This window comes from Canis lupus, chromosome 26 (genome assembly GCF_011100685.1).
Source record: "Canis lupus familiaris isolate Mischka breed German Shepherd chromosome 26, alternate assembly UU_Cfam_GSD_1.0, whole genome shotgun sequence".
NCBI lineage: Eukaryota > Metazoa > Chordata > Mammalia > Carnivora > Canidae > Canis > Canis lupus.
The window spans coordinates 16,914,846-16,930,629 of record NC_049247.1 but is presented as its reverse complement, the minus strand read 5'-3'; the positions used below and the strand labels follow the sequence as shown (position 1 = coordinate 16,930,629).

Below are 15,784 nucleotides of genomic sequence, written 5' to 3'. Positions count from 1 at the left end.
CAACAGCCAAACTTGTGGGAAGAGCCCAGATGTCCGTCAACAGATAGGTAAAGAAGACGTGAGCCCGGCAGGGCGGCCCACTGGAAGCCCAGCTCTGAGCCCAGCCTCCCCCCACCCCCGCACGCTAGGCTAAGGGCCCAGACCGCATGGACCACTTGCCGTCCCCGCTTCTCTGCTGGGCCAGGGCGCCGGTGCTCCGTGGCTGACAGGGTCACCGAGCCACCTGAACACCCCACCCTCCGATGGCTGCTCGCAGGGTCAGTGACTTGGGCGGGGGCAGACTCCTCCGCCTCCCAGGTGCAGAGGTCAAACTGGGGTGAAGCTCCGAATCCCACCCCGCGCCCCGCACCTCCCGCTTGCACCCGAGCCCAGGGACGCCACAGCGGCGGGTCCGGGACCCCGCAGAGGGTGCGCTGGGAGCAGGGCGGGGCGCACAACCCCCGGACGTCCGCCGGCCCCCGGGGCTGGGGAGCGCGGGGAGCAGCCGCCTGCGGCCGCGGGTGCAACCTGCTGGCGGGACGCTGCACCTGGCGCCGGCCCCGCGGCCTGTGGGCGCCACCCCGCCGCGCTGGGAGACCCCACCTCCACGCCTCCACGCACCGGCGAGCCCCTGGGGGGGGACGCGGAGCCGGGTCAAGGGGTCCGAGGCAGGACCCCATGCTAGGCGCGCGGCTCCAGGTCGGCCACCCCGTGATGGGAGCTCCAAATGGGTCCCTTCGCGTCCCCACGCCTCCCCACTCCGGGAGGGCTGACCCGGGCTCCCCTGAAGAAACCTCTGCTCCGTTTCTCTTCCCGCTGCCCCAGCGCACGGAGTGGCAGTCGTTAAAAGCTGGGCTCCGGCTCCAGGGGCACCAGACCCCCGTCCCCAGCAGGTTCTGCGGCCGCTGGGAGCAGCCAGGTAGCACGCAGAGGATGCTGCGGTGCCCCATGTCCACAGCCGGGCTTTCAGGCCTGTCCCTTGAGTGTCCCTGTCCCCCCACCCTGTCCCCTCCCCACCTGTGCGGCACCCTCCCTTCCTCCTACTCAGGGCCTGGACCCACCGTGCACAGTCCGTGGGACAAGGCCCTCTGGCCTAGAGGCCCAGACCTGCCCTCCCTGCGCAGCATCGCTGTCCCAGACCCTCAGCCAGCCCAGGGACCCAGGTGGTACCTTCCTGAAGCAGGTCAACCCTGCCTCGTGCTGGAGCTCTCCCTGGCAGATGAATGCCCCTGCAGTCAGCCTTACACACACGCATGCACACACACACACTCAGAGATGGCAGCTGTCCGAGAGCTCACTAGCAGACGGACCATCTCCCCTTCCCAGCAGCGCTCAGGCAAGGACAGACCACCCAGGCACAGGTACGCTTTATTACTGTTTCCACAACTGATTGTCCTGAAGGAGGATTCAAACCCCTTCCCGCTCATTTATAAGTTATAAAGAACAGGCTTATGGGGTTCCAGGTGCTTCACGATGAGCCAGGCACACAGCTTTCCCAAGGCAGCCCTGGGAGCCAGAGGAAACACAACCTCTGCTACTCTGAGCCCTGGCATTTCGGCACCCACCCCATTCCTCCTCCTGACCCCTGACCTCAGGGAAGAGCAGATGCTGCCAAGAGCCTGTCCCACCTGAGTCTCCCCACCTGGGTCTCCCGCTGAGCAAGGAAAGGGGGGGGTCCCAAGGTGGTAATTCAGCCCTTCCCAAGGCCCCGCCTCCAGGAGGCCAGGTCCACTCTGATGAAGAAAAGAAGGCACAGGTGTGAAGAGGAAGCAGCGTCTAAAAACAGAGCTGAAGATAGGGATCATCCGAATAGGTCTCCTTCCCTCACCTTTCCTTTCTCTCAGGCTTAGCCTGGGCAGTCTGGTCTGGGGTGCGTGGAGGTGAGGGCAGCAGAAGAGTCCACACCAGAGGGCTGGGCCCTGGGCGGTCCTGGCAAGAAGAGGCACAGCCCCCCCAGCTGGGCACCCCGCAGCATTCCTGAGCGTCAGGGTGAAGGCCTCCTGGCTCCTGCCCCCGTTTCCCATTGTCCTCAGGCCAGCCTGGCCCCCATGTGCGGTGCTCCTTGGCCCTTCCTCGGGGCTCAGTTCCGGTAACTCTTGAGCAGGTGCCCCGCAATCACCAGCCTCTGGATCTCACTGGTGCCTTCATAAATCTCGGTGATGCGCGCATCGCGATAGTGCCGCTCGGCCGGCATCTCTGTCACGTAACCCATGCCACCCAGGATCTGGATGGCCTACCAGGGAAAGCAGGCGGCGGGAGGGAAAAGCTGCGTCAGGGGCGGGACCGGCCACACTGAGGGACCAGGGGTAGGGGGCTCGTCGCCCAGGCACCCCTTCCTGTGCTGGAGACACTCACCTGGTGGCTGATGGCAGTTGCAGCTTCTGACGCAGCCAGCTTGGCCATTGCTGCTTCCTAAACATGGGGGCGGTGGGGTCAGAAACTTTACTCTGGGGAGGAGACCCCAGCACATGGCCCTCAGCAGGGGTGGGCCTGGGGAGCCTCCCCCTGCAGTAATAACCCCACAGGCCCAAGGAACTGGAAGCCCACCCAGACGTGTCCCTCGGCGCACCAAGGCTGTGGGCCATGCCTACATGCCCTAGGGAGACCCCTTCCCCACAGGCACCTTGGTGAAAGGCTGCTTCTTATCCTTCAGCATGGCTGCACGCCAGGTCAGCAGCCGGGCACTCTCCAGCGCCAGGGCCATGTCCGCCAACTTGAACTGCAACAAGCCAGCCCCACCGTGGCAGTCAGTGGCTGCCCCTCCCTCCGAGGACAGGAGGCAGGAGGAGCAGAGCGTGGGAGCCGGTTAAAGCTCACCTGGAGCCGGAAAGAAAAGCCAAGCTGCCCTCCCTCCAGCATCCCGGCTAGGCTCCGCTCCTTACCTGGATGCTCTGGAGCTTGGTGAGGGGCGCCCCAAAGGCCCTGCGATTCTCGGCGTAGTTGACAGCACAATCAAGAGCGGCCTGGGCGATGCCCAGGGCCTGTGCGGCAATGCCAATGCGCCCCATGTCCAGGGTTTGCTGTGGGGAAGGCCCTGGTCAGTGGCTGGCCAGCGTGGCCCCATGGTCCGGGCCCCGGTGCCAGGCTCACCATGGCGATCTTGAAGCCCATGCCCGGCTCCCCCAGCAGGCTGTCCTTGGGGATGCGACAGTCCTCAAAGATGAGGTTGGCTGTGGATGAGGCCCGGATACCCAGCTTGTCTTCCTTCTTCCCCAGCGTGAGCCCAGATGTCGGCATGGGGACCAGGAAGGCACTGATGCCCTGAAATGCCCAGAGGCAGGCAATGAGGTTCTGAGACCGGCCTCCGCCACACCCCCTACTCCAGCGCCCCAGGCTCAAACCAGCCCCGAAACGCTCCTCTCTCGGACCTCGCCCCGGGGCGCCCTCTGCTGGCCCCTCGGGGGAAGGCGCGGACTCCCGCTCAGGCACCGCGGGCGGGAGGGGAAGGGGCGGCCCCAAGGTGCGGGACAGCAGGAGCAGCCCCGCCCAGAGGTCCCACCAGCCCCCTCCCCGGGGTCCCCACCTTGTTCTGCAAGGACCTGTCCGTGCTGGCAAAGACCACGGCGGCGGAAGCCTCCCAGGAATTGGTGATCCAGGCCTTGGTGCCGTTCAGGATCCACGCGTCACCATCTGCTTGGGCGGTGGTGGAGGCGGCTCCCGCGTCGCTGCCGTTCCCTGCCCCACACACAGATTCAGGATCCACTGCCCTCCGCAACCCCCCTCCAAGGGGACCTGGCCTCGCCCCAGCTCCAGGAGGAAGATCCCTGACCTGGCCTCCAAAGAATCCCAGTGCTGGCTCCCAGGAGAAAGCCACACCAGCCCCCAGAGCTGTGGAAAGGAGCCCAAGGGCGTGAACGTGGGGGAGGGGGCACAGCAGGGCATCTGCACACTGAAGGAACCCCAGAGCCAGGCATCCCTCCTGGCCCAGCTGGGGCGACTGTGTCCTCATAGGCCGATTCCACGCAGCCAGAGCTCAGCCCCACTGCCTGCACCGAAGGCCTGTGCCCTTTCCTCTCATGGCCCCGCTCCTGCCTCTGACCTGGGGCAACCCAGGTCCGACTCGTGTCTATCACCCTGATTCCAGGCAAGGGGACGGGGGCCAACCACTCACTGTCCCACCCTGGTACCTGGTTCACTGAGTGCAAAGCAGCCAATTTTGTCGCCACTGGTAAAAGGGGTGATCCACTGTTGCTTCTGCTCCTTGGAGCCGAACTTCAGGATAGGCCCCAAGTAGAGGGACTATAGGGGTGGGGGCAGCAGGGGAAGGTGGTCAGAGGCCTTCAAGTCCAGGTTCACCTGACTGCCTGGGGACCCCACTCCAAGACCTGTTCTCCCCAGGGCCCCACCTGAAAGGACCGAGCCCAGAGCTGGTCGGGGGCTGGGGGCCAAAGTGTGGCTGTGCCCAGGATGCCAGGAAGACACAGCCAGAGTGCTCACCTGCCCACAGGGAGCCTCCCTCCCACCTGTGTGTCCCAGGGGCCCAGGAGGGGGGACTCACGTTGTTGACACTCATGATGACTCCTGTTGAGGCGCAGCCCCGGCTGATCTCCTCCATGGCAATGGCGTAGGCCAGGTAATCCAGGCCGGCGCCGCTGAACTCCTCAGGCACATCCATGGCCAAAAGCCCAAGCTCACCCATCTTCTTCACCTGGCCGAAGGAAGGAAGTCACGGCAAGGGCAGTTGGGGGCCAGTGCTCACCTCCCCCGATTCCAAACCCTCCGTCCTGCTCCTGAGCCGGCGCCTGCAGAAACTCAGGCCATGTGGCCCCCTCCCCCTCCCCACGATCCCTGATCCACCGCTCCTTTGGTTAAGCCGAAGACCCAGCCTGAGCTGAGGTCTGCATGATAGCACTGTGCACTCAAGCTGTTCTTGCCCCCACATCCCCACTGGCTCACCTGTGTGTCCTCAGCCAGAACCAGTGAGCACGCAGAAGGCACAGGAAAGCTCCCCTTTGGGGGCTTCCCAAGGTAAGGAGCAGGTCAGCACAGTGCCATACTCACCTCTCAGCTCTAGCACATACCCCTGCCTCCCCACCACCGGGCCTTTGCACATGCTGTTTCCGGTCACTAATGCCCTTCAAATCCCAGTGCAAGCCTCACTTCTTGCAGCTGCTATCTCTGTCCTCAAACCACATGCTCTCTAACGCAGGGCTCATGCAGCTGAAGTTCACACCTATTATTCTGCCAATTTGGGTTGGGGTCCTGCTCCTTGACCACAAAGGGGGGAGCTGGTTTTTGCTCACTGCGTTATTCCCGCTGCCTGAAGGCTAAGAGCTTGGAGTTTCTGCTTTGGAACCACAATGACAGTAATGGTCATCCACCAAGTGCCTACTGTGGGCCCAACCCCACCTGAGGCTCTCCGGAGCTCACACACGGGGAGTATGTGCTCGGGGCCAGCGCTCATGAGCACTGTGGCCAACCGCACCCCGGTAGTGGCTCCAGGGTCTCCTCCATAAGCCTGCCTTCTGGGGACCAATGCAGACCACACTGGGCTTCGAAAGGAAGTGACAAAAATGGAGGGCCCAGGGCAGCCCGGGTGGCTCAGCGGTTTGGCGCCACCTTCAGCCCAGGGTGTGATCCTGGAGACCTGGGATCGAGTCCCATGTCAGGCTCCCATGTCCTCCCTGCATGGAGCCTGCTTCTCCCTCTGCCTGTGTCTCTGCCTCTCTCTCTCTCTCCTGTGTTTCTCATGAATAAATAAATAAAATCTTTAAAATAAATTAAAAAAATAAAATAAAATAAAATAAAATAAAATAAAATAAAATAAAATGGAGGGCCCAGGGCGAGGGTGGGGGTGGGGGTGGGGGGGCAGGGGAGGAGGAGCAGCATGGCTTTCATGAGTCCCCCGCCCCGTGTCATTCTGATTCCTGTGCCCATGTCCTTACCCTATTTTGACTTCAAAGAAGCAAACGTAAGAATGTCTGTGATATGTTCTCATTTTTCTATAATGAATGTTACCTCTGAGATTGTGTTATACTCCCTCCCCAAGTAGCAGCCGTGTCACAGAACCATTGAAGTTTGGAGACAATATGTCCAGGATGCTGAGCACAGCACCAGGCACAAGTGGGACGATGGGTGAATGCGCTCACCGTCCCGAGGTGGCTGACAAGCTGTCACCTGGACAGCTTGGGACGAGGGCCGCTTCCATAATGATGTGCCTTCCCCTCTAGGAAATTCTCACCTGATGCTGCCTTGAACTGTTCCCATGGGAACCCCTCCTGTAAGCCTCTGCACCTGGGGTGGCCTCATGCCCCTCAGCGTCTCCAGAAAGCACAGGGGAGGCGGGGGTGGGGGTGGGCAGACACTTCTTGTCCACCCGAGTGGCACAAACTGCTGAACCCATAGGCACTGACAGCACTCCACGGCCACCAGGCAGACATGGGGACAACTGCAGGTGAGATTAAGTTAAGGATCAGGAGATGGGGATCACCCTGGATTATTCACGGGGTCCTGGCAAGAGGAGAGGTGACGATGAAAGCAGGGGTCCAAGTGACCCAAAGGGGGGCTGGAAGGGGGTCAGGAGCCGGTGCTGGAAGGGCGAGGACACGCACCCTTCTCCAGAGCTGCCAGTGCACTGAGTTCAGCCCAGTGGGACCCAGGTGGATTTCCAACCTTTAGGAACTGTCGGATTGTAACTGGGTGTCATTTTAAGCCACTAGTCTGTGGTCGTTTGTCACAATAGCAAAAAGAAACCAACAGATGGTGATAAAAGGGACTTAGATGGGGCACCTGGGGGGCTTGGTTGGCTGAGCATCCTATTCTTGATTTCGGGGGGGGGGGGGTCATGATCTCAGGGTCGTGGGATCGGGCCCGGCGCTGGGCATGGATTCATGGATTCCCCCAACCCCCACCCATCCCCGTCCCCACCACCATGTTCCCTCTCTAAAAAGAAAAAAAAGACTAAGAGGTACTCCAGCTGTGTCATTTTGAGAATCTCTTAAAAAAAACAAACATTCTGTGGGGACCATACGCCTACAGCCAGAGGACCCGAGCCTGCTCAGTTACTGCACCACTGCAGCAGGCAGGAAGCACCCAGGGTGCAAGAGAGCAGTCTACACTGCACTGCATCTCAATCCATGTGGGGATTCACAGGGCCCTGTGCCAGTACGAGCGCAACCTTAAGACAGAAACAGAAACCGTCAGACCCATACTGTAAGGCAACCAACACACCCAGGCCGGGGGGATCCGGCATTTGGTCAGGGAGTGCAGAGCTGGGTCGGGAGCCAGGGCCACACTCTACCAGGTGCTGGAAACGCGCAGGCCTCGGCAGGTACCTCGCCGGAAGGCTCTCTCTGGCCTACCAGCCAACTGCCCCACGCTACCAGCGCCACCCAACCTCCTCTTCATCCCAGAGCCCTACAGATCCAGCCCTGGAATAAAGGACAGATTAGTCCAGCACCCCTCGACTCCACTTCATCCCAAGAAACAAAAAGGGAACCCAAATTCCCGAGGGGGAGGGGTTGTGGGCAGAATGAGGGGGACCTGCCTTCCTTCTGCAGGTGGGGGAGCTCCCAGAGAGGTGACACTTCGGGCCACAAGGAAGCCAAGGCTCCAGGCGCTCTGCCCTAGCAGGCACCTCCTCCCATGGGCTATCCTGCCAGTTCTCAGGACAGCCGTGACCAGTCTCCCCTCAAGTCTCACCCAGGTCCCATCCTCCCTGCTACCTGCTCTGTTTGCTTAAAAGGCCTCCAGCTCCAGCACCTTTGAAAATAGCTCCCCTACCCCTGGCCCAAACCAGGGCCTTACACAATCCAGCTCACCCAATTTCATCAGCGATGCCTGGCTTTGCTGTTTCCAACCTTTCTACTCAGAAACAGGTCACCAGATCCCTGGCAAGATGCTACAGCCAGCCCACAGGAACGTTCCAGGAAAAACACAGAGGCAGAAGCAATGCTGGTGGTGACACACGCTTGCCCAAAGTGTCCTCTGGGGAAAGATGCGGGCAGCGGGGGAGGGAGAGCCAGCATGGACTCACTGGGAAATGACAACTGAAAAGAGAAAGAAACTGGGACAAGATGCGAAGTAGCAAAAACAGGGGCACCTGAGTGGCTCAGTGGTTGAGTGTCTGCCTTTGACTCAGGCTGTGATCCCAGGGTGCTGGGATCAAGTCCCGCATCAGGCTCCCCGCAGGGAGCCTGCTTCTCCCTCTGCCTATGTCTCTGCCTCTCTCTGTGTCTCTCATGAATAAATAAAATCTTAAAAAAAATAAAGAAAGAAAGAAAGCGGAAACAAAGAACGTGTGTGTCTGGCGGTAGAGATGGTTTCTGAGAGCACAGATGGCCGCTGGCTCCAGCAGACAGACTTGGGCTTCAGACCCAGCTCCAGGGGAACGTCCTGGAGCTGCTCGCATGGCCACTTGAGGTCCCTTGTGTCTGTGAGCCAGGAACCCAGGCTCACATCCCAGAAAGAGGCTCCATCACCGACGAGGCCCAGCCCAGCAGTCTCCAAGCTCCCAAGAGAAAATGCGAGAAAAAGTAAGCCCCCAAGCCCCCTTTCCTGGCTGTGACACAGTGAGCCTGCAGCACCAGCAGCCTTCATCTCTGGGAAATGTTTAGCAGGCATTTCATACAGAAACAACACCACAGGGTGCCTTGAGAGCTTACATTTTCACAGAATCAAATTTACCCTGAGTTTGCATTTGCTCAACAGAACCAAAACTAACTTCCTTGAAAGAATCAAAGCTCTTAACTTGCTGGAGTTATCGCTGCTTATTCAAGGGAAAGAAGCCCCGTGTGCTGCCTCCTCTGGTGTCCGCCGGTGGCTGGTGGGTGCTACATGCTGGGCCACTCCGGACATGCAGGGTCACCTCACCATCCCATTCAATTCAGCAACCATCTGTTGAATGTTGGGCACCTCCTCAGAGCAAGGTGTCATGTGGACAGAGATGTGCGGGTGTGAACAGGAAGCTGACGGAAGCTATTCTTGACGGCATGCAGTGACATGCTGAGCACGACACAGGTGGTGAACGGGATGCTCCTGGGACACAGGGATGCTCCTGGGACACAGATCGACGAACTTGCTTGGGACAAGTGGGAGGGGGCATTCAGGACACATTTCCAGGGTGGAATTAACTAGGGCAGCCCTGGTGGCTCAGTGGTTTAGTGCCGCCTTCAGTCCAGGATGTGAATTTGGAGACCCTGGGATCGAGTCCCATGTCAGGCTCCTTGCATGGAGCCTGCTTCTCCCTCTGCCTCTCTCTGTGTCTCTCATGAATAAATAAATAAAATATTTTTTTAAAAAAGGAATTAACTAGACTCAGTGGATAAGAGGAAGAAGAAAACGGGGTATGGTTCTAGAAGTTTCTTTTTTGTTTGTTTTTTTGTTTGTTTGTTTGTTTGTTTTGGTTCTAGAAGTTTCTATGTGGCTAACTAGGTCAGCAAAGCAGCATCACCAGAGAGAGGACATGAGGAAGAGCAGGTCTCAAACCTGGGCTGGTAAAGTTATTCAATAAACAGTCACTGAGTGAAGGAGAAGAAATGGGGCTGTTTTTTGCTTTGTTTTGAAAGTAGGCTCCACACCCAACGTGCGGCTTGAACTCACGACCCTGAGATCAAGAGTCGCATGCTCTACCAACTGAGCCAGCTGGCCGGGGGACTGTTTTAGACAATAAATATACAGCCCCCACGTGCTGGAAGCCTGGTGAGTCCATAATCAGTTGAAACACCATTTTACATCTTATTTCCCTTTATAATAAAAGAACATTGTAAATTTTTCTTTCTTTCTCTCTCCTTTCTTTTTGGTTTAGGATACAGGAAAATTGAAGCTCAATTTAGGTTCCCAAACCAGCCAAGCGAACAGAAACTGGCACTAGCCCTTCTACCTAATTCTTGGCCTGCCTCCCTCAATTCTTCTCCCCTTGAACCTTCCCCCATAAACCCACTTTTTTGGGGGGTGGGCAAAAAATTCTTCAGGAAAAAAATATTAGAAATTACTAAGCACTCACTCTAAGCCAGATTGGGGCTCAGGAGTCTACCTGGCCCCTCCCACTCCACCTGTGTGGCTGTTAAGCAAGAAACTTAACCTCTGGCTTCAGATTCTTCATCTAAAAACCGAAAAGAGGGCAGCTCCGGTGGCGCAGCGGTTTAGCGCCGCCTGCAGCCCGGGGTGTGATCCTGGAGACCCAGGATCGAGTCCCACATCGGGCTTCCTGCATGGAGCCTGCTTCTCCCTCTGCCTGTGTCTCTGCCTCTATCACGCTCTCTCTGAATGAATAAATAAATAAATCTTTAAAAAAAATAAAATAAAATAAAAACTGAAAAGAATTTAAGTAACTACCTCAGAGTGTTGTGTGGAAAATGTGACATATAAGCAACTGGAAGTCAGTAATCCCCAAATGAGTCATCCCTGTTCTTATCACCATTTTATTTGGAAACGTTAGTTGATACTATTATTTTGAATTTCACAACCTGCATATAATGTGTACATCTACTTCTCTGATCTCTCTGCCCATGTAAGCCCTGGATTCCCTTCTAGACCTGGAAACGGAGCACCATCCAGAGTAACAGAGCCAGGGATAGACGCACAGATCCAGCGGGCTTCAATCTTGGGAATCTTCAAGGGAAGCAAGCCTTGATTAACCTCCGTACCCCATTAGCCACCCAGACAAGAGTCCCGTTCATGTGGGATGGTGGCAAGATCAGAAGATGCAGCACAAATTCTCCCTAACTCTACAGCCCCAAGGGCAATTCAGTGACTGGGCCTCCGTTGGAAAAACAAAAGCAGTACTCGGGATACTGAATGACATCACAGATGTGAAAACACCTGCCAGCGTAACCCCAGACAGAGATGCTATGGGGACTCTGAGCTACGGCCCTGAATTCGGCGAGTCCTCCTGAGCCAGCCCTCCTGCCACCCCACGGCCATGGGCCTCCTCTCTCCATACCTCATCTGCCACGATTCCGGAGGGGTGGCTTGCAAATCCCCTGGCCCCATGAAACACAGGAGGAGATTATAGAGCAGGAGGACTAATTCAGAGGAGCTTGGGGAAAAGTCTGTTTCTACTGCCAGCTGTCTTGCCCAGAGTAAATCTGTGTCTGTCATATTAGTAAGATTTTGAGGGAATATAACAGGAAAAGCAAATTATGCCGTCTGTCTTTGGGCAGGAGAAGCCCCAGCACACAGCCACATCTCAGGACAACTGTTCTGAGGGCAGCACCTCTAAACTCTTCCTGCCCTTTGCTTATTTCCAACCTATCTCCTCAAAGAGAGGAGTTTGTTCACATCTACATGAATGGTACTGAAAGCTGAAGGGAGAGTGCCAGATGAGGTCCCTGAGAGCAGTGTGTGTGGGTGCGCAGGGCAGAAGGGTAGTTTAGGTCCTCAACAGCAGTATTCCCAACCAGAACAGGGCTTCCTTGCTTGCCAGCTGGGCTCCAAGAACAACTGCGTGGAGGGCGGAGGGAGAAGGGATCTGGAGCCAGCCAGACTTGGGACATGAATTCTAGTGCATAGATCAGTACTCCTGGAAAATCACTTAACCTCTCTCTGCCTCAAATTTCTTGACTGTAATAAAAATGACACCGGTGTTGATAACTATCATTTCTCCAGGACAAGGAGGCACCAGAATTTTTTTTTAAGATTTTACTTATTTATTTATTCATGAGAGACACACAGAGAGAGAGAGAGAAAGAGAGAGAGAGGCAGAGACATAGGCAGAGGGAGAAAGCAGGCTCCATGCAGGGAGCCCCATGTGGGACTTGATCCCAGGACTCCAGGATTACGCCCTGGGCTGAAGGTGGCGCTAAACCGCTGAGCCACCAGGGCTGCTCAAGGCTCCAGAATTTGACATATACTACCTCACCTAAATCTTGCAAGCATTCTAGAAGCAAAATGGGGTCAGATTTGCAGGTGAAGATGTCCTCAGGGCTAGAAGGGCTGACAAGTGGCAAATAACACCTGAAGGCAAATAACACGCAACAAATTTCCATGCCCAGAGCGCCACTCACCCACTTCATCTTGAGTTCCCTGCATATTGCCACAGCCCAGGCACAGTACCCAAGATGCTGTGAACAGCACAGTATTTTCTAAGCTGGAAAAGTAGCCCCAGAGCTCAGGAGATATGAAATGGCAACCAGAACGCTTGACTTCCTTAGGATGAAAAACAGGCTAGGAAAAAAAGCCAGAAAGGTTTACTCTTCCACAAGTTCTTTACTGAACAAATAATCTATTGGATATTTATACCATGTGCCACAGGGCTTGCCAGGCCCCAAGGATAGAGCAGGAACATCTTAAACATGAAATTACAGGGTGCCTGGGTGCCTCAGTCAGTTAAGCGTTGGCCTTTGGCTAGGGTCATGATCCTGGAATTCTGGGACCAAGCCCCTCATTGGGGATCCCTGCTCATCTGGGAGCCTGCTTCTCCCTCTTCCTCTGCCCCTCCCCCCTGCTCATGCACTCACACTCTCACACTCCCTTCCTCAAATAATTAAAATCTTTTTTAAATTATTATTATAAATAAATAAATAAATAACCATGAAATTACAGATGTCAGCTGATGTCAAGAGATGAACACAAAGGCTCAAGAAAGAAAGAGCATACTCACTGGGACCTCAGGGTCCAGCAGAAGAGCTGGGCCCCAGCCCTCACTCTGCAACTCATTAGCTCCATGACCTGGGTCATATTATTTAACTCCCCCTAGTCAATGTGAGTTTACCAACTATACAAAAGGGTCTATAATTCTAGTACCCTCACCTCCCAGGTTTACTGTGAGATGCAGATGGCCTTGCACACGGTAAGCATCCTGCAAGCACTGACTATAACTACTAGCACAATGTCTGGCCTGCAGGAAGCATGACACCCATCCACCACCGTTACTGTTATTCTAGGAGTTAAATCTGCACGGTAGGCCTCATGCTGGATGAAAGATACCTCCAGAGCATTTTCTGGGTTCCAGGACCTGCCCGGGAGTTCCTGGTTTGGAATCTCAGTACCTCTGGCTATCACTGTCACTGCATATCCAGGAGCAGCTGGCAGACCACTATCGGGGGCTGCTGAAGTTGGAACTCTCACCTGGGCCTTCGGGAAGCGATGCTCCTTGTCTACCTGGGCTGCAATGGGAACCAGCTCCTTTTCAGCAAATTCCCGGCATGTCTGACGCAGCATCTGGTGTGTCTCAGGCAGTTCCACAGACTGGTAGACAGTATGGAACTGACGCCAGTCCCGAGGACGCAGAGCTGCCCGCAAGAACAGGTGTTAGAGGAAGGCGAATGCAGAAGGTCCTGCTGCATGATCACCATCATAACAGACTGAGTGGGCCTTCCCCAGGCATGATCCGAAACATTTCCAGTTGTTGCTATGGAGTGAATAGAGGCCAGGAATACTGCCTAACACTCTACAATGTCCAGGACAGACTCCACAACAAAGAATTATTGGCCCAAAATGCCAATAGCACTGCTGTTTAGAAACCCACCAACTGAATGCTTACTCCACTTGCTGTGCACTTTGCACACAACTATCCCACTCAATCTTCAGTATGACACCATATTAAGACCACAGTTTTGGGATCCCTGGGTGGCGCAGCGGTTTGGCGCCTGCCTTTGGCCTAGGGCGCGATCCTGGAGACCCAGGATCGAATCCCACATCGGGCTCCCAGTGCATGGAGCCTGCTTCTCCCTCTGCCTGTGTCTCTGCCTCTCTCTCTCTCTCTCTCTCTCTCTCTCTCTGTGACTATCATAAATAAAAAAAAAAAAAAAAAAAAAGACCAAAAAAAAAAAATTAAAAAAAAAAAAAAAGACCAAGGATCTTAAGTTCAAGGATCTTAAGTTCACTGAGCCTCCGTTCCTAGAAAATGTGGAGGCCAGCAGTATTCAGCTCCTTAGGGTTCGAGGGTTAAAGAGATGCTGACTGCGCACTCAGCACAGGGCCTCGCAGAGACAGCCCTCCGTGGGGGTCCCCCTACTGCTGTCCTGCAGGCAAAGGAAGCCCTGGCCACATGTGTCACTGCTGCTACAGTGGGAGAGAAGTACGCTGGAAACGTGCAATACGAAATCATCCACAAGCCCTGACATTCACTGAGCGCCATTTGACAGGCGCCGGGCGGAGTGTTTCACACAGCCCACTCCGGCGATCTCCTCCCGGTGACTCCGTGAGGATAGTGACGCGTCGCTGGGACCACTTTACACACAGGCCAAATGAGGCCGGCCGGCCGAGCGTCTCGCCCAAGGTCACGGACCCTGAGTCCGGGTGCAGCTCCAGGCCTGGCTCGGGAGGAGGGGCGCCCCAAGTCCTCAGCAGGCGGCTGCCGAGCGAGGGCGGGGATCCGGGCGGGACCCGGGGACGCGCACGCGCCAGCAGCGGCCCAAGTGGGCCAAAGGCCGCGCGCGTGCCCGGAGGGGGTGCAGCCGGCCCCCCGCCGGCGCCGCAGGGGAGGGCCCGGCCGCCGGGACTCGCGCCCGCTGGCCCGCCCGGGCCGCCGCCCCGCTGTGCGGCAGCGGGAGCGCACTCACCTCGGCGGCTGGGGCCCCAGGCCCGAGCGAGCAGCGCGGCGGCCATGGACGCGGACAGGGCGCGGGGCTTCCCCTCGCCGACCTCGCGCGGTGAGCGCACGGGTTCCGGGCCGGGGGCGGGGCGGGGGCGGGGGAGGGGCGGGGGCGGGGCGGGGCCGGGGCGGGGCCTGGGCGGCCCTCAGGCCCTCTAGCCCCGGGGCGGGCTCCTCCCGGCCCCCCTCCCTGCCGGGAGCGCGGGCTACGCTCTCTGTTCGCCGCGTCTCCGCGGTCGGTTCTCCAAACCCTCGGACCGTGGCCCGTCTCGCCTGAAGTCCAGTCCCGCGGCCGAAAATGCTCCCTAGGACCAACCGGCGGCTACCTCTCCCGCCCGGTGCCTACTGTGCCCTCGCGGCTCCGGCCGCGCGAGGAGGCCCCAACACCCCGGCTTGTTCCTGCCTCTGCGATTTCGCAGTCCCTGTTCCTCTACCTGGAATGCCCCCCCGCCCCCCAGGTCTCACACTGAGGCCTGCCCTGCCCCACACATTCTTTATTCCTGGCACTCGGCATCTGACATTTTCTCCACTCCTCTCTTTGATCTGTGAGCTCCGAAAGGTACAAGGGTCTTGTCTTGCTCTGTTGCTCAGTATTCAGGCCCAGGGAATTGGGTTGCCTGGGAGGGAGATCTGTTCCTCCAGAAGCTGTCCCCGCCCCCACCCCGTATTCCACTGTAGTCCCATCTGTCTCACCCCCAGTTGTGGGGCAGGACCCCCAATGCCATGCATTTGGTCCTAAGCCTCCTTGTCAGGACATCACCCTCCCCAGGAAACTGGCGATTCCACTGCCCTGACCAGGGTCTTCCCTCAGAACAAGCAGGAGTCAGACTTCCACAACTTTCCAGGGCCCCACACATCCCTCTATCCCTAACTTAAACCGCTGTAACTCAGCCAGGCTTGCATCCCCAGCACTGACGCACATGCCAAAATTTGTCTTCCACCAAGACCTTGCTCTCCTTCCCAGAGATCAATGAAAAGATGCAGCAGAATCCTTAATATGTTACCTCTCATCTAAAAGAGAGCCTCTACATCCTCAGTACTTTAAACCCAAACAAGTGGTTGTGGTTGGCCAATGCTCCCGGGCCTTCCTTAACCTTTCCACTGCCCACCTGGGTGCCAGCCCTGGGGGAAAGAAGAAAGGAAAAAAGCAGGGGAGGGGGATATCAGTGAGCAGGCACAGGCCAATGATTGCTTTGGCTGCCACAGACCATCTCAACCAGACTTAAAAATTCTATTGTACAGTCGCCTTAAGGAGGTTAGTGTTATATTAAAAGTAGACCAATTTCCCTGTTGGAGACAGAAACCATTCAAGGGTTTCAAGGGAACTGA

At 56.8% G+C, this 15,784-nt stretch overlaps 1 protein-coding gene across 1 annotated transcript; it reads right to left on the bottom strand.

The window, feature by feature from the left end:
* Positions 1-1,329: 1,329 nt before the first annotated feature.
* On the bottom strand, positions 1,330-14,542 carry ACADS (acyl-CoA dehydrogenase short chain). The gene is made up of 10 exons (XM_038575334.1): positions 14,424-14,542; positions 12,988-13,151; positions 4,478-4,627; positions 4,107-4,218; positions 3,503-3,654; positions 3,070-3,240; positions 2,862-2,999; positions 2,603-2,698; positions 2,335-2,391; positions 1,330-2,212 (listed from the first exon to the last, which is right to left on the bottom strand). The coding sequence occupies exons 1-10, from the start codon at positions 14,467-14,469 to the stop codon at positions 2,060-2,062; spliced, it is 1,239 nt and encodes a 412-aa protein (XP_038431262.1). The 5' UTR covers positions 14,470-14,542; the 3' UTR covers positions 1,330-2,059.
* Between the last annotated feature and the right edge of the window lie 1,242 nt (positions 14,543-15,784).